Source organism: Haemaphysalis longicornis, unplaced genomic scaffold, assembly GCF_048455015.1.
Source record: "Haemaphysalis longicornis isolate Haplotype H1 unplaced genomic scaffold, Haemaphysalis longicornis Haplotype H1 scaffold_1, whole genome shotgun sequence".
In the NCBI taxonomy this organism is placed as follows: Eukaryota; Metazoa; Arthropoda; class Arachnida; order Ixodida; family Ixodidae; genus Haemaphysalis; species Haemaphysalis longicornis.
In genome coordinates this window covers 461,559,777-461,577,477 of record NW_027526203.1, presented here as the reverse complement: position 1 = coordinate 461,577,477, position 17,701 = coordinate 461,559,777, and the positions used below count along the sequence as shown (strand labels likewise).

General features: G+C 45.5%; 1 protein-coding gene across 3 annotated transcripts in view; it reads left to right on the top strand.

Annotated features, from left to right (window-relative positions):
- Htt (huntingtin) overlaps positions 1-17,701 on the top strand; it is a 133,393-nt gene that overhangs the window by 109,681 nt on the left and 6,011 nt on the right. For all 3 annotated transcript variants that reach the window (XM_077687981.1, XM_077687982.1, XM_077687980.1), the window contains exons 50-58: positions 1,860-2,132; positions 2,250-2,405; positions 2,484-2,668; positions 8,004-8,103; positions 9,977-10,116; positions 11,070-11,137; positions 11,231-11,336; positions 16,294-16,456; positions 17,097-17,257. In XM_077687981.1, coding sequence (XP_077544107.1) covers positions 1,860-2,132; positions 2,250-2,405; positions 2,484-2,668; positions 8,004-8,103; positions 9,977-10,116; positions 11,070-11,137; positions 11,231-11,336; positions 16,294-16,456; positions 17,097-17,257 — 1,352 coding nt within the window. The remainder of the gene's footprint in view (positions 1-1,859; positions 2,133-2,249; positions 2,406-2,483; positions 2,669-8,003; positions 8,104-9,976; positions 10,117-11,069; positions 11,138-11,230; positions 11,337-16,293; positions 16,457-17,096; positions 17,258-17,701) is intronic.

Here is a 17,701-nt window from a genome sequence, read left to right as displayed (position 1 = left end):
CCACTGCTGTTCTAGTGAGCTCCCGCGCTGGCACCTTCCCGGCGCAGTAAAAAGTGCATCAGTGAAATGCGATCAGTTTCGACCGTGCTTTACGCTTCCAGCAGCCGAACTTGATAAGCTGAAAGTGAGCATGTCTTTTTGTACGCACCTTCAATAAACTGCCTACGCACCTTCAATAAACTGCCGCCGGCCTGTGAACATTATAATTGAGTAGTCCTGCCCAGCTCCCCCAGGCTCAAACGTAGAGCTATGCAGTGTTTACCAATTGTCAACATCGTCTTGTGGCGAACGGACAATCACAAGGTAGTTACCCCTTTACCTTTCACGGGCGTTAAGGTTCTAACCGGGCACGGGCACACCTTACCGATAGCAACATCGGCGCACGAAGAATGGAATATTAGAAGCTCAAGCGGGTGGCGAGGACATCTTGTTCCTTTCGTTGCTTCCTGCTGGGGTTGTGCTTGCAGTAGCTCGGGTGTTCACCATGGTAGAATAGTGACTTCTCTAATTGCGCACCAATGTAGAGCATGCATTTTCCAAAACGAAACAAAAAACATGGTGGCCAGCTCTGAAGCGTTAGGGAAGCATTCTGTCTCGCAATGTATAAAAGCTGTCGTCGGTGTTTTCTAAATAAAATGAGCTCACGTGAAGTTTTGATTTACATTTGTATTACATGTTCAACCAACAACGAAGAACTGTTTATTTGAGGAAAACACTTATAGATGTTTCTCCAATGCGCTGTTGCCGTTCTCAACTTTTGTGATGTCACAAACCGTGGTACCCAAAAGCGTACGGTGCGTTGACCTTTATTTTCACGTTTCTGGCGTTTTCTGCTTTATTAAACAATTACTAGTCATGAGAATGGTGTATTTAGATTCCCGGCACCATGATCTATCAATGCAGGCCAACTTGTTTTAACCCTTTAGTGTCCCTTTAAAGGATGCAAACACCCATTACTTGATTGGATGAGTCAAGTGTTCAATTGGTGGAAGCACTCAAACTATTCGACTGGTATGTGAAGATGAGGTGATTTGTAGCGCTGCATATCTGCGAGCGGAGGAACATGGTGTCTGTCCGGTTCTGGTTCGTTCACGATGTGGCTCTGAGGCCAGGCACAGCCACGGACTGCCCAAAGCATGTGGAAAAGCTCGTAGCTGAGAGAGAGTGTGCAGCACACCTGAAAGGGGAGATGCCAGGGCTATTTATGCTCTGATATGAACGTCAATGCTTCTTTCCCGCAAGTCAATTCATGCTGTTGTTGAATCGTACCCCACTGTTTCCATTACCCTTTTGCTCACGCCAAGGTGGCCTTGCATAGAAAATGTGTACATCAAAACGCTAAAGCAACAGTCCTTAAGCATGTAACTGATTCAAGAGAGAGTTATTGCGTTTAAAAGAAAATTTTCAAATTCTTGGAAATGGTTGGCTGTAAAATTTCAATTTAGTTCTTGGCTTTACGAAAATGGCAGTACGTAAAAAAACTTGGAACTTTAACCATAGAACCTTGTATCTCAAGAACCAAGAAAGTTATCAAGTTGATTGGGTCTTTATCTATTAGGGAATTCAAAGTGAAAAAAACTGGTATCTCATGTGTTGCACCAACATTCATCATGTAGTTATTTAGCCCCAAAGAAACCATTGACCTAAACACTCACCTCTGTCTCTGGGAGTACCTCTTTACTAGTGCGGCGAACTGGGCAAGTTGGCATATGTTCATGGGGACAACCGCGCAGAAAAGACGAAGACAGAGATAGGGTAAACACAAACACGGCACTGCCATGAATGTTACCATGAAAGTACCCCTGTGCTCAAGTGCTGAGCGCGTTGGCCGAAAAGGTGCTGCTGTGTGGCCCATGCAGGTTTCGGTGGAGTACATGTGCGTGGCAGTGGGCCTGGCGGAAGGGGCCGACCTGACGAGCACCTCGTCCCCCCTGTCCTCTTCATCGTCTTCCTCGTCGAGCCAGTACTCGCCACCGGGCGGAAGCGTAGGCTGCTTGCGACGCGAGGCCAGCCTGGCAGCGGCCGGCCTGGACCTTCGCTCGTGCCTACACTTCTTGCTCGACCTCTACACGCAGTGGCTGGGGCCGCCCGATGCCATTGGCCAGCCACTGCTCACCGAGACCATCCGATCAGTGAGCCCCTCCTTGCATCCCGTCTTTTCAACTCTCCCCATGCCCCATAAGGTTATGCGAAAACGGGCTCTGCACCACGACCGGGGAGGCGTGACCTTACCTGCCAACTGGCCGCAGGTGGTGATGCTGTCAGACATCTTCATGGAAAGCTCACAGTTTGACTGGATGCTGAGCCTGTTCATGGACATGTACCGCAATCACCCAAGCGAGGATGAGATCTTGGCCCAGTACCTGATCCTAGGCATAGCCAAGGCAGCGGCAGTCGTTAACCTGGTAAGGACCGCATTCCTCCCGGTTTGGAGAGTGGGCTAACTGGGGCAGTGATGCAATGCCCCCCTTTCCTTTCTTTAGGACTCGGACATGCAGGAGAAGATCCGCAAGTTTGTGGAGCTGGGCCTGCGCTGCCCCATGCCTTCCACCCAGCTGCTGTCCCTGCACGGGCTGCTGTACATGCTTGCCCAGCCGGGGGATGCCACCTCGCCCCTGCTGCCGTCCGCCACAGACTACCTCACCAAGCACCTGGACGACCCCAGCAGGTGAGGCACCTTCTCTCCCTCCGTGAGAGCCACACGAGCGTCTGTGGAGCCCTCGCTGTACAGGGCATTGAGCTCCTACCCCCATCATGTCCTTTTCTTTCTGCTGAGTCCTGTCAGCGGAGCAAAAAGTTGGCAGTGGCTGCATCCTTCCCACCATGCGTGCTGGCAAAGTTGGCTTTTCTGCGCAACGTCAAAGCTGCGAAAAAATACCCAACATGCCTAAAACTTGCATAGAGCAGGTTTCACTCAAGACTAATGGGGCACAGAGGAAACTGGGTTTTAAAGGGGCCCTGAAAGAGGCTTTGCTGATACATGGGTGTTCACAGTTTCAGGTAATCAATGTTCTAGTAATCACTTCCTTCAAGAATTTTGTTGAAGCATCTTAATAAAATTATTGCTGATCAAAACTTCGCATTTTCCCCCGCGCCGTGATTCTCCCTCGTTTCATCCATCTCCTCACCCCGCGCGAGCATGACTGCCCATGATGCCTCGCTTCTCGGTGACGTCTGCAAGAACATCCGGTTGCGGGTGTCTGCTACTGCGAGATCACAGCAGCATTGCTTTAGGACGGGGCCTTTTGAGTTTCTGCGTTCTGTTTGCGCCTTTCTTTTTTTTTTTTTTTTTTTTTATCATTCTGCTTATGAATCCTGCACTTCGCTCACAGGACTTATACGCTTCCACACCACGCCGAAAGGTCACGCAAAAAGAGAATGACCCTGTCGCCACGCGTTTGCGGTGGCATGTTTTGGTACATATGGGGGTCTAAAATATGTGAGCGAGTGACTAAAGAATCGCCTCAAAATTTGGTATAGTGAGCACGTACATGCATTGCGAACTGACATCAGTTTGTATATTACCTAATTGGCCACTCGTTAGCACCAATGTCCAGTTTGGTCGTGTTGTGGTGACGCCATGCATGCCCGTACACAGACAGTAGTAGTATTCCATTCTGTTATTCCGATAGGTTCTAAACATTTATAACCATAATAAAAAAGGAGCTGAACGGTTGCACGGTACGGCACAGGGTCTTTTTTTAGAGTGCATCGTGCATTCTATTTCCCATTTCACCTCTTACTTTCCAGGATACTTCTACACGGCCCTGCGTTTATCAGCTACTAGACAAGTACACCGTAACCAATATTACGAGCGATGTTGGAAGAGTACCGTATTTTCCGGTCTATAAGTCGCACATTTGTATAAGTCACACCCCCCTTAAAATGACAGTTTTTCCGAAAAAAAACTTATATAAGTCGCACCGGTGTATAAGACGCACCGGTGTACAAGATGCACTTGTTAATTAAATAAACTCATAGTGAATCAGATCGTTGGAAAGTGTGGTGAAAGTACATGGTTGCGGCGGCCGCCGCCTATGAACGCATCCCCCGGTAAGGAGGACTGGACACGTGTATATACCGTCCCAAGTCTAGACAGAACTAACTTCTCAAAAATGGTTTATTGATACACATGGATGGCATGTACTTACAGAGGGCGTTTAGGCAAAACCATTGAAGTCTTCTTCCTCTGACTCGCTAACAAATAATTCAGCAACTTCAAGTGGGAGTTCCGCCGGCGCATCGCTGTCGTCCTCCGACTCACTGATGTCTACTTCGCCAACCTCGTCACCACTCGCGGACTGGGTCACTCCGGCCTTTATGATTCCGGCTACAACTGTTCTTGTAGAAATGGAGTCCCAAGAGTCGGAGACCCATTTGGCCACCTCTCCAAATGTCGCGCCTCTCTTGCATGCTGTCATAAATAAGCGCAATAAAGGTGTCATGGCGGACAAAAGTGACCCGAACGGAAGCGGCCCGAAACTTGTCAGCAAGTTATCATTTTAAAAATTAGCAGCACGTTTACCTCCTTTAGAGTAACTCTCTGTAATAATTTATCAGCTGCATTTTGTTTTTGCAACCCAGTTTAATGTTACTTTGAAATTATTATGAACTGTAGTTACTGCGCATAACAGAAAATGGCGTGCAGTTGTCGCAGGCCATTATCATTGTTTTTGACTAGAAAAAGCTGCAAATTCTTTGGTTTAACGTCCCAAAGCGACATATGGGCTATGAGGAACGCTGTAGCGGTGGGCTTCGGATTCATTTAGACCATAGAGCTGTGTCTCTTAACGTGCACTGGCCACGCGCGGCCGCCGCGAATTGGATTTATTCCATACATAAGTCGCACCAGTAGATAAGACGCACCAATGAAAATTTCAGAAAAAAAACGCGACTTATACACCAGAGAATACGGTAATGTCTGTTTTGGGGCCGTGTGCGCCTGCCTCTTTGTTTGTCTGTGCATATCATTGCACAAAACAATTATTCCACCCTTGCTTTTTCCTGTGGGCCCTTTCTCTCTATTAAGGCTGTTCGTTCATTTTTTTTATGTACGTGTTCAGTGCTTCCAATTGCGATATTTGGAGGGTTTGGTTGCTGGCTGCAACCCTATATTCCCCCCCCTTTTCCTCCAAACCTATCTTCTGTCTTATTTAAGTAGATGTAGGGAAACTGTGTTTACTCTATATATAGACATAGCAATTTTTTTAAGATACACACATCAGTATTTCTTCTTCTAAAAGTATAATTGCTCTTTTATATGCTATACAAAGCACGAGTTTAAATCAAACCACAGGCAGAACAGCTACAGCCCCTCACACCTCTACAACCAGCCAGTGAAAAGAAATGCAAGGTAGAGACACCCCAACCCCTGGATGTCGGAGAACAAAATAAAACTGAACAAAATCTTAGACGATGCATTGACGGTTGATATTGTAGTTCCACAGTTCAACCAAAAAGTTTCGTTTTGGATCCGCTAATACGATTCGCAAACCATGCCCCTTAGAAGACCGCAGAGAAAAAAAGAAAAAGCAACACCCGGTTGAGATTTGAACCTGCAACTTTGATTGAGTGAGCGCAAGGCTTTATTACACTGCACCACGACCACACAGGAGATAGTGCAGAAATAACGTGTATACTAGATTGAGACCCACCCTTTGTGCCACATCAATATTTTCTACCTGACTTCAAGAATTCCTGGCTGGTTAACTGAACATTTCTTGAATAAAAGTTGCGCATTAAGGTTCCATGAAGCCCCCACCATAGCTTATCTCCAGCAGCAGCACTTTTTCGGGCGCCAGAGCGATCGCGTATATGTGCCCAGTTGCGACTACGATTTCGTCCTGCGGGAATGGTGCTTGCCGTACTTTTATTTTGCACTTTACACTAAAAACTCTGGTCGATATTGATTCTTTATTACCTCATAAACCTTCCGTAGTTCCCCTTCTGCTCTTAATTGAGCTTATATTTTCTACAAGCGTTGCTGGATGTACATGAACATGCAGTTTGCAACTCCGGGAAATGAATTGTCGCTAAAGCGAACAGCCGAAGCATCGTAAGCCGAAATACGGATCGCATTAGCTCTAGTGTTGAGTTGTGTGGGCTTCGTGGACCTTACTATGCTTACTACACTGTAGAAACTAACAGAACAGAGCCGCATTCATTACGGCAGGAATGTTGTTGGTGCGCAATTTCCTCTTTTCGATCAATTCTCGATGACCATTCGGCCAATCGGTATTGTCGGCGTCTCGGTCAGCTAGCCAGGCACACCACACGGACTTTCGATCGGTCGACAAATTCGTGTTGCCTTCAGCGTCGTGTGACAAGGCAGTTTGCCAAATCGGAAGTCGGCGTCGCCGTCGTGTCGTCGTCCTAGCCAACACACCTTAATAAGAGAAGCGTAGTTATAAAGTACAGAAGATAAATATAGATGAACACGATAGGGTGTAAGTGTGCCGCAGGAAGCGCTAATTAACCAACGGTGCTGTCGCAACCCGCCAACACTGAGCACATGACACTTCTCTTCGACAGAAGTGTGAGAAAAAGCTGTCCAATAGCAGGATTTCTGCTTCTTGACGCGGTCGCGGGTTCGATTCCCGGCCGCGGCGGCCGCTTTTCTGATGGAGGCGAAAAGCAAAAACGCCCGTCTGTACAAGATTTCGGCGCACGATAAAGATCCCCAGGTGGTCAAAATTAATCCGGAGCCCTCCACTACGGCGTGCCTCATCGTCTGCGTTGCGTCGGCGCGTTAAACCCTACAAATCAATCAATCAAATCAATCAATGCTTCTTGACGCACATGGGAGAATCAGTGACGTCATGCGTCGGAATGGCGGAGCCTGAAAACACGCAGGAAAGGGTGGGAATGCAGCAACAAACTTGGCAACGAAAGTGTGATCTTTCCACTGCATGTAAAAAAGTTATACTTGGCACAGATGACGTTGACCACACTACCTAACAATTGCACTTGTTCATTTAGTGGGCTCAAAATGCCTTTTAGGACCCCTTCAACTGTGCTTATGTCAAGTATCAGCCCGCCAACTCTGTTTGCCAGAACCCTGTTGTGTAGTCATCTATAACATTTTTTTTAAAGAAAATTAGTATGCCATTTTGTGGACAGAATCATGACGATTTCCATGGGCACAGGCAGAGGCTTTTTGAAACCTTTGAATGGGTCTGGCTCATTATTGACGCTGAAAGGGATAATGAGGCTGTGAGCGGGCAGGGAGCACATCAGCATCGGGGTAGCGAGTGCATCACGAAGAGTGGGGGACAGTATGCGGGGAATGCGGTGCGGTGTGATGCGATGGGAGTGTAAGTGAACGACTATGCCGTAGGAACTATAAAGTGCTGGACTTGCGACAATCAACCTATAATAACTCTCTGGACAATATGTAACTTCTTAACGCTCGTCAAACTGACAAGAAAGTACATCAAAACATGGTTCCATAGTCCCTATTTTGTTTTTTTGCTTGCTATCTCAAGCAGAATTTGTGGAAGCAATCTTTTCAGGCGTTCTTTCTTTCATGCAGAATTCTGTAGCTTTCGTTTGGTTTGTTTAGCAAGACATGGTAACATGGTCCTATTGTGTGTGCTGAGCACGTGAAAAGCATCGAACAACGTCTGTGGGTATCTCTACCCTAAAAGCCACCTAAATGAGAACACCACTGATTTCTTCAATGAAAAGGAGAACCTCGGGGACTACAGCTTTCATGCATGGGTGACCTGCATACTAATGAATCCAAGAAGTGCGATGTGTTTATTATAAATTTTTTATTCACAGCAATATGTTTAGTGCTAAGTATGTGTGTAGCTATGGTTTCAAGTTTCTTTTCATTCTGAGGAGCGAGACTTATTTGAAAAACAATGCATCTTTGGAAGTTCCAGGCCGAAGACGTTTGATGAGAGTGTTTGGTCAAGCTCTTGATTATTTCTTCTTGTGCACTCATTTAAACCTTGTTGCAGCATTTCAATTTTTTACCACTTTACTTTCTTTTTCCGCAGCAAGGACAATGAACCAAACATGCTGGCATTGTGGGCCCTGGCCTTCTTTCTGGCTGAAAACTATTCAAGCAAGCAAGATCTGACGCCCAAGATTGTCCAGGTCATTGTCTCACTTGTCGTTGTTCTCACCAAGCCAACCTGTGAAAGCAGTGCGCAGTGAACTTCTTGTTGCGGATGCGGCCATTGTAACTTTACCTTCGCCCATAATGCATTTCAGTCTGTTTAATTTAGCCCATAGAATGGTTGATGCCCTTGCTTCTGCAGAAGGAGCAACTGACTAGCTACCTGACCTAACTGTTTCGTTACGGCGGAAAAACAGCCGATTTTGAGTGCTTCCACGAAACACTTTCTCTTGAGCTAGTGGACACATTTAGCATTGCTATGCATGGAATTGTAGCTTATAGATTGCTCTTACAAACACATAACAGCAGTTTTGTGAAAGGTACAATTACTTACAGTTTATTAGTCAAATAATCAGAAAAAAATGCACATAAAAGTATACATGCATCGTATATAGGTAGGCAATTGTAATGAGCCTAAAAATTATTTTAGGAATTCTAAGATATACAAATTGTTCCTACATTTCTTGGCTATGATTCAATATATAGAGTATCAACGCTGTACACCAAGTTTTGTATTTTTGTGGGCCCGTCAACCTAGCGGAACTGACAGCTGTGCCACTCCTCGAAGCCACTCGAGTGTAAGTCGGTCAAGCATCCAAGCACACTTTTTTGTGTTGTGACACAAAATCCTTTTTACTTTAGTGGTAAAAAACCAGAAAAAAATCCAGCGACCTTAAGAAGTGTCGCGCATCGCTCCGTAGCGGTAATCTGACACGAGTGCCAGGCTATCATGAAGGTGATAACGCGATATGACGCGGCGCATTTGGCAAAATATCCCCACCGTATGTTGTCCAGACCCTACACATCAATGTGTAAAGCTGCAGTCGTCAGATAGGAAGCCCGTTTTGTTTACAAATACAGCCCAAAGTCAAAAACGGACCTACCTGGCAGCACCTGTCGGTCTGAGGCATTTGAATGAGAGCGGCTTCATCAGAACTAAAATCTAGTGAATCCACATCGTTCGTGGAGTCATAACTGTCGATGGGGTAACAAAAATCAGCAGCAGCAGCTGCCGAACTCCCTGCCACAGCTGTCCGCTTTTGCGAAGTGCGCCGTGAAGCGGACGCCATTTTCACACAACTCGCCACTATTGCGGGTTCAAATTTTACTCTTGGCGCGGTCTCTGCACGCGAAATATCAACAAAACATAATAAAATAGAAAAATGAGTTGTCAATAAATACTCCAGATGGCGTTAGTTGTCCACCAGGTGCCGTTTTTAGCTTTCGCTGGACGTTTGAAATCATCGGAACTCCGTGTCCGATGGCCTATGGCGTCGTAACGAAACTTGCCACGATCGCGGGTTCAAATTTCACTCTTGGCGCGGTCTCTGAATGCGAAATATCAACAAAACATAATAAAATCTAAAAATGAGTTATCAATAAATACGCCAGATGGCGTTAGTTGTCTGCCAGGCGCCGTTTTCAGCTTTCGCTGGACGTTTGAAATCATCGGAACTCCATGTCCGATGGCCTATGGCGCCGTAAGGAAAGAGTTAATCTGCGCTTGTGTGCAGTACCACATGTTAGTAGAATGAACTTTGTCCCAAGCTTTTTCTGATGGAGGCGAAAAGCAAAAACACCCGTGTGTACGAGATTTCGGTGCCCGTTAAAGATCCCCAGGTGGTCAAAATTAATCCGGAGCCCTCCACTACGGCGCGCCTCATCGCCTGCGTTGCGTCGGCGCGTTAAACCCCACAATCAATCAACTTTGTCCCAAGCTGCATTGTTCCATGGCCTTCTAAATACCAAAGGTTTCCTTGTTTAAATGCTAAAGGAGTGCTGTCATTGATGTACGCACATAGTTGCAGCCTGCGGGAAATGGGCTGTAATATCGGGCGCAACTGCTTCCAGGTCAGCCTAAGCCTGTGCAGTGGAGACAGCCTTCCTCTTTCACTCTACCTGTGCATTCTTCATGGTCTGGAGCGGCTACTTCTGGCGGGTGTCATCGAGAGTCAGGACAATGAGCTCATAATCAAAGTTTGCATTGAACGGTGAGTGGAACTGGCTGTTGTGTGTACAAGCTTTCAACAGCTCGCCCCGGAATTGTTGTGTACTTTTTCTATGTTCATCTTCACCATATTCTGCTCTTCAAGGAATGGCTGGGACAATTGAAGCGAAGCAAATAAAGTTACAGCTACCAGTTACCATCTGCCCAAATCACAATTCACTGAGATGCAAAGTGTATGAAGTCTACTCGAATTACAGTAGATAAGTATAGAAAAGTGCAAGCATGTAATTGCTGTCAGCACAACAAAATGCTGAGTAGCTGTATGCACGGAAGTGTAATTTGACTGTCCACTGTGTCAGCCCTGTTGCTGAAGTACATCGACTGCACACCTGTACTGTCTCCCTATTTTGTCCGCCTGAGCTCTGATTATAAAAAGTATGACCCAACTTCCTAAGCAATGTGTCTTGATCTTCTAAGAGAATACTTATCATCAACTTAATTAAGCTATTCATATTGATAGTTTTTCATATGGAAAAATTGTGCCATGAAAATTGTTGACCACTGTACCAGGGCCCTGTCTTCTAACTGAAATTCAAAACAGCGCACAAAGACGGGGCAAGAAACAATGACACGGCGGTGACTAGCAACTGGTCGGTTTATTCCGCGGCTTGCGATTGGTTTATTGGCAATTGCGATTAGCTTGCGATTGCAGTTGGTTTATTCCACGGCTTGCGAAATGACTGGTTGGTTTATTCCGCGGCTTACCGCGGCTTGCGGTCGTCGTTTCTTGTCCCGTCTTTTTGCGCTGTTTTGAATTACAGTTAGTATGCACCAACTAGCCCAAACCACCGTTTTAACCCTGTCTTCTAACTTTATGAGCTGACTCAAGCTGATTTTTTTTCTACATCAGCTTTGTGTGGATATTTATAATTCTAAGTTAATTTCTATAAGTGCTGCGTGGTGAAAAAGGTCTCATCATTTTTTAATATTTTTCAGCATGCGGCATAGCAAACCAGCTGACGCAATTCCAGCGCTTGGTGTCATGCTGTCTGCACTTTACATTGGTATGTTGAGGCACTACTACTCAAATCTGTAGGCCACTGCGTCACTGCAACAATGCATTGCAAAGCAATGCTAACCGCTTCCACTGTTTTCAGCTCAAGGAGTGAACAAGCGACGTTCTCAGCCTTCTATTGAGTTGGAACCCGCCAACAGCGAACAGCGAGCCGCAGCTTTGGAGAGGGCCACCCTTCTCTTTGACAGGCAAGTGCTATCATAGTTGTGGAGAGAGTGTGTGCGGAGACGTGTATTTCAAGTTTCCTTGTGGCTAGTCTTGTGCAGTCTGAAAACAAAAGAATCTCACGCACAGCATGGTGCACAAAGGATTGGAGTCGCGTATTGAGCCAGGGTCTTCATACTAACACTTAAATTTACTAAACAGCATAGATGCACGCAGCTTGCACTTTCTTGCCAACCCGCCTTGCTGGCTCAGCAGCTAAGGCGTTGTGCTGCTGAGCTCAAGGTCACTGCTTCGATTTGCGGCCACGCCTATGTATGGGGCTTTCGGCATCTGTTAAAAAAAAAAACGGGCCATCTCCGCTAACGTGAAACCTGGTGAGGGCGAAGCATGCAGTGTATAAGTGTATGATGCGGTTGTGATAATGCTGTTTCTATGTATGATGAAGTGTCAATGGAGTTTCGATGCTGAGCGCTCGGTGTCTTAGGCCTTGGCGCCTTGGCGTTTTTGCCCCCGGAGATGAAACCATTCGGAGGTAGAGGTATACAGCTTTATGATGTAAAAGTCTCGTGTCTTTGAAGCACGAAGTGTTCTAGCACGAGGTGTTGGAAATGAGTATCCTGGTGTGTCTTTTAGTACGCATTTTTGCCTATGGAGATGAAACGTTCTAGTGCAAAGCGTTGGAAAACGAGTGTCTTGATGTTTTAGTACTGTGACTACATGAGACGCCGACAGCCCGAGCCCCTAAGGTTCTTCACCCCTAAAGGTCCCCATGTGGTCCAAATTAATTTGTAGCCGTCCGCTATGGCATGCCTCACTGACGAGGTGTAGCTTTGGTGTGTAAAGCACCCAAAGTTTGAAATTTGAACTGCATAGTGCAGCGACAAATAATCAGTCACCTAATTCACTTTGGTGTCCCTCTAAACGAACACTAAAGTTAGTTATAAACATTGTCAGTGGTGAAACTGCTGTGCCCTCTTTGTCAAACTACACTTTGCTCCATGATGCTTGAAAAGCCTGCATTTATGAATAAATGTTTCACATCTGCAAAAAAAAAAAAAAAATCACATGCCTGAAAGCAGTTAAAAAAGCCCCACTTTTAATGGAAGAAAAAACGGAAGCAAATGCAACCAGTTTGAATTTTAGTGTGATACAGATTCTGAAAATTGTCTTGCTGCGGTGAATTTCAGGTGTTATTGTGGTGAATTGCAGCGAGAGCTTCTTTCAGACAGAAAAAACAGAGTTTCATACTAATATACACTAGAGGAAAATTTTTCACAGCAGTTGTTTGCCGTCAAGGAAGCCGCCATTGCAGCCAGACGCGTTCCTTTCTTTCTTTTTTGCCCTGGCTTGCACCGTGCCTTCTTGTGGCTCCTGATGACAAAGGCAACGTGTTTGTTTTCTTGTTAGGACTGCATGAAGCTCTTAAAAATTTCTGGCAAAAAAGAAATTGCGCAGCTCTTGCATTAGTGGTGCAAGGCTGGGGAAACAGCAGAGCTGGGGGTCGACCTAGCATCTTCCGGTTTTCCTAAGTTTTGCTAGATTTTGCTAGGCTTCGGCGCGATACTCGGGGTTGGATTGTAGCTGTCTCATATGTTCTCGAGTAGCGGCATGACGGCGTTCTTCTGTGCTTCTTCTTCCTCAAGAGTTCCATACTTTTTCGGCCGACCCATGTTTTGCGGGAGTGTAAACAAGGTGCTTGGCGCAGAGTCACGAGGCGCTGTGTGTCTGACTGCTCATTCTTTCCAAGCAGAGGTGCGCGGAGAGGGGGGAAAGAGTGAGGGCCATCCGAAGGTGATGCAAAGAGCTGCATCCTAGTTTACTGCACGTTCGAGCCGAGGCCGGCTACTTCGCCGAGCAGCGTCGGTGTTTGTGTCGCCGCGTCAGCGCTCTGACGTCATAGCTAGGTGAGGCTTGGCTCTGTCTACACAGCTGCACAAAGGTCTTGCCGGGTGCCTTACGCCAAAGGTTTTTTTTTTTTTGTTGGTTTTTTTTTTTTTTTTTTTTGCTAATGCCACTGCACCAAGCTCAAGGTTAAACAGCCCCGCTGTTAGAAGCTTTTTATTGGCCATACTTCTATATGGATAAAATAACTTTAAGTACTATTTTAAGAAGAATAATTACAGTTTCGTCAGCCACAGGCAACTCTAGAGCCCTTTGCCGAGCCATGCGAAGTAGAAATGGAATGCGCCTTCCTGTTGTAACATGATGGCACGCTCGCTTATGTGTGGCTCACCTAGACACTAGCTCCAGATTTCCCTTTGGTGTGTGTTAGTATGAAACTTCAAAACACGAATGCATAATTGGCTTTAACTCTTTCGTGACCACGGGAAAATTGGCCAATTTTTAGGGGTCCAAGAAAACATTTTTTTTTTCTGCTAAAAAAATTGGTTAGGCATTAATTACAGGAACACAAAATGCAGATTATTTAACGGCCTTTCCAGTAAAACCAGTTTTTTAAATGTTTTTATATATCATAGTTGTGAAAAAAATATCAAAATTTGTCAAGTTGTCAAAAAAAATGATAAAAAAGAGTTGTGTATATGAAACCACCGGTAGTAGAAAAAAATTAGAATATACATTTTGTAGGGAAACATTTCAAAAACACACCCTAGAAAAAATGTCGACTTGCGCGGAACAATTTGTCAGGTATAAAAAAAAAATGTTAGCACGCGCACTGCTTGTGTCATGCAGTGAAGCCCAACCTCCAATTCAAAATGTGCAATTTCAGGTGGTTCCCTGAAATAAACCTGGCGGTTTGACATTATCAGAGGCACCAATTTGCCCCACATAACGTAAAAACATCTTCTCAATGACTGACTTTGCATTTACAGCGAGCACAATATTTGGGACAAGCACGCGATGCGGAAAAAAACATGCATGAAGTTGAAAACGGAACGCCTTGGTTGATGCTTGTTGACGTTCACACTCAATTATCTCTCAAAACATAAAGTTGAGTTTTATTACGATCATCTTAATCGCAATTGTAGCCTTGCTTGCAAAAATGAGGTACGATGCGCTAGAATCGTGCCCTGCGAACATTGGCCGAGTAGCCGTTGTGCGATAAAAAAGGTCAGCACAACGAGCCTCCTCCATTGCAGCGCCACCGAGCATTTTTGAAATGAAACAGTACAAAAACTTATCGGAGACTCCGTCTGAATAGACAGTTCAACTAAGCAGCAACACTAGACACCGGGAGATACCCTAGTATGGAAACGAAACTGGAAGGCGAACAGCTGGCAGTGTGTAAGGCCAATTTGAAGTGCTGTCCTTGTCGGAACAGAGATCTGGCGACTGGATGTGATCTTTTGACTTGCATCTGAAGTTCTTATCACAGAAATCGGGTTAGGCTGGGGGGAAATCAGGAGCGGCGTGCTTTGTTCGAGGATCAGTCGCGGACGCTCCAGGTGCCATGGCAGGTAGCCTTGAAGTTGGGTAACTGCGTAGTAGCGCTAAATATGAATTTCGCGATGCAGAAACGAAACCGAAACTGTTGTAAACTGTTCGCGAATGGTCCTGGGGTAAGTAGAACTACCACACAACTTAGATCAACATGCGCAAAGGCAATAAAACTGCCTAAAATCATAAAGTAGCTTTGCAAACAGGCACTGCTTGACATTTTCAGCCGATTTCTGGGATTATTACTGTCAGAGTGTGAACCTGACGATTGAATATCGTTTGCTGGTTCACCATTCACGCCCTGATAGCAAAAAACAAACGCTGGTGCAGAGTAATCATGAGTGGCACGCATTCTTCATTGGTAGCAGTGACGTGCGATGACCACACCCCTTTTCCACACCCAGGTGATTCAAACGCATGTCAAAAATCACGTTTTCTTTGCAAAAATGAAAACAAAACTGATTTTGAAAGGCAATTATCTGATCTAACTCCAAACAGCTTTACTTGTTCGAGAAACGCCTGGAACGCTATGAAAAGGCGCTCCCAAAGTATCGATCAAATTGAATGATTTTGAATAGGCGCAGTAGCGAAAGAGTTAACTCACTTTTTTAAATTTACTGTATTTAGGAAAAAGTTCTATCACATTAAATTTCTAACTTGTCCCAAGTTTCATTTAATTTGAAAAAGTGTGCGAGTTGGTGGGGCAGTCTTTAAGATATTCACTATCATATGGGGTCCTTGGCCACACCCAGAATGGTTCCAGCAGTGGTCCTTGGCAGCCAGAATGGGTCCAGAAGTGTTGAATAATGCTAGTTCTTTGTAAACAGGCTGTTTTGACATCAGAGTAAATGAGAACATTTCATTGCAGTAAACAACAAAAAAATATTAAATTCAGGTTTGAAAAGTACTGTAAATTGGCATCTCATGCCTCGCCCGCCGCGGTGGCTCAGTGGCTCAGTGGCTAAGGCATTGTGCTGCTGAGCATGAGGATGCGGGTTCGACTCCTGGCCGCAGTGGCCGTTTTTCTGATGGAGGCGAAAAAGCAAAATGCCCGTGTGTACGAGATTTCGGTGCACGTTAAAGATCCCTAAATGGTCAAATTTAATCTGGAGCCCTCCTTTATGGCGCGCCTCATCGCCTGCGTTGCGTCGGCGCGTTAAACCCTACAATCAATCAATCAATCAATCTCATGCCTCTTTAGATCCAGTTGTGATGATCCTGGTGGCTCTGCAGAACTGCCAGGTACAACTGCTGGGTCCTTGGCTTTGATGAGCACACAGTTGACTGCAATTTTCACTTAGGCTTTTTACTTTTGTGTAAAAAAAAAATGAAAATACTGGCAGTGACAGATTCTTTTGAGTAAAGCTTGCGCTACCAATCTTAAGACATCGCTGTGTTGACGAAGTGTACCCAAATTTGCGGTTGTCGCTGTAGTGGAAATTTTCAGCAAGGCTGCTGGCACTTGAATTTAGTGTAAAACTGTCGCCTTATAAAATGTGGGGCACCTTTCGGTGGTAAGGGAGGGAAGCATACTTCCAAGCCCTCCCGCAACACCCCCATGTGCACTTTATTTACTTCGTGCAGGATCAAGAGGGGTTACCCGTTTGAGGCTGATCTCATCAGCCAGATTCTGCCAGGATTCCTAGGCGAGTTTTTCCCTGCCCAGGACATTCTGAACAAGGTGATTGGCGAGTTCCTGTCCAACCAGCAGCCTCACCCACAGTTCTTGGCTGCAGTGCTCTTCAAGGTTAGTCGCACACCGCCAGTCATGGCGGCGCTTGCCATTTCTGTGTCGTCGTGATAGAAAGCTGGGCAGTACCAAAGATTCGTGCATCCCAGGCACTATCTCAGGATACAGTTTGAATGTCTTTGTCAATTGCCCCCACAAGAAATATGTATGTCTATGAGAATTGCAGTTCAGGCTACAGCCAATTTTGTTACCAAAAGTGATAGCAAATTTGTAGCATATTTTCATGGAAATAATTCATCTTGACCAGATTTCTACAAACATCATTTGAGGTGAAAAGACCAGCAATACTGGGTTTACTCAAAAATAAAGGACCCTGTACACTGATATTGCCAGGCTAGATTGCAAATGCTTGTATGGGACAGACAGACGTATGCAAACAGACATATGCAGGAACCACATGATTAAATTTAGCAGCACAGGGATGAGAAGCAAGCTTTGAAGTTGTGAAGCGCAGTCCATTTTATACTCAAGCTGAAGTTTTCGATGCAGCAGAGCTGAAACTTGTTCCCGCATTGTTTGCATTCTAGTATGTGTTGCACATGCACCTCGTACAAAGCCAGAGTGTGTGTTGCGTTCAATGATGATTTGATTCTAGTCTGCGCAGTTTGTTTTTGACACGACTGCTCTTCGTTTTCAGGTGTGTGAAGGACTTCACGAAGGCAGCCACGAACAACTTATGCAGGACTGGGTCCTCCTTTCACTGTCAAACTTCACTCAGCGCTCGCCACTATCAATGGCCATCTGGAGCCTGAGCTGCTGCTTTGTGGCTGTCACAGCAACGGTCTGGCTGCGCGCATTGTATCCTTGATGGGCGTTCCATGCTGAGATATATATGGCTTTGCAGGCAGCCAGTAGGCTCGTCTAGCTATAACTCTGCTTGCATCTTATTGCCACTCATATCGCTAAAATGCTGCTGCTGTGCGCAAAACTGTAATGTTAAAGCACAGTAAATTTGTAACGTTCATATTGCATAAGGGAAGTGCTCGCTAGTATAGAATATGTGGACTTTACGCACTGGCTTGGTTGGATTTAGACCGAAAGCTTTCTAAGGTTCAGTGACAACACTTTAGTGGACTATGTCCTGACTAATTTATAATACTAGTAGGTCTTAAATGGGTAATCCAGAGATCCCAAAAAAGTCTGCATAGGCTTTCAAAGGGTTTGCAAGGCCTTTGTTTTGCAGTAGTACGACTGCATGTTTATTGTCAGTTCTGTTCCTTTGCCCCCCCCCCCATGTTTCGC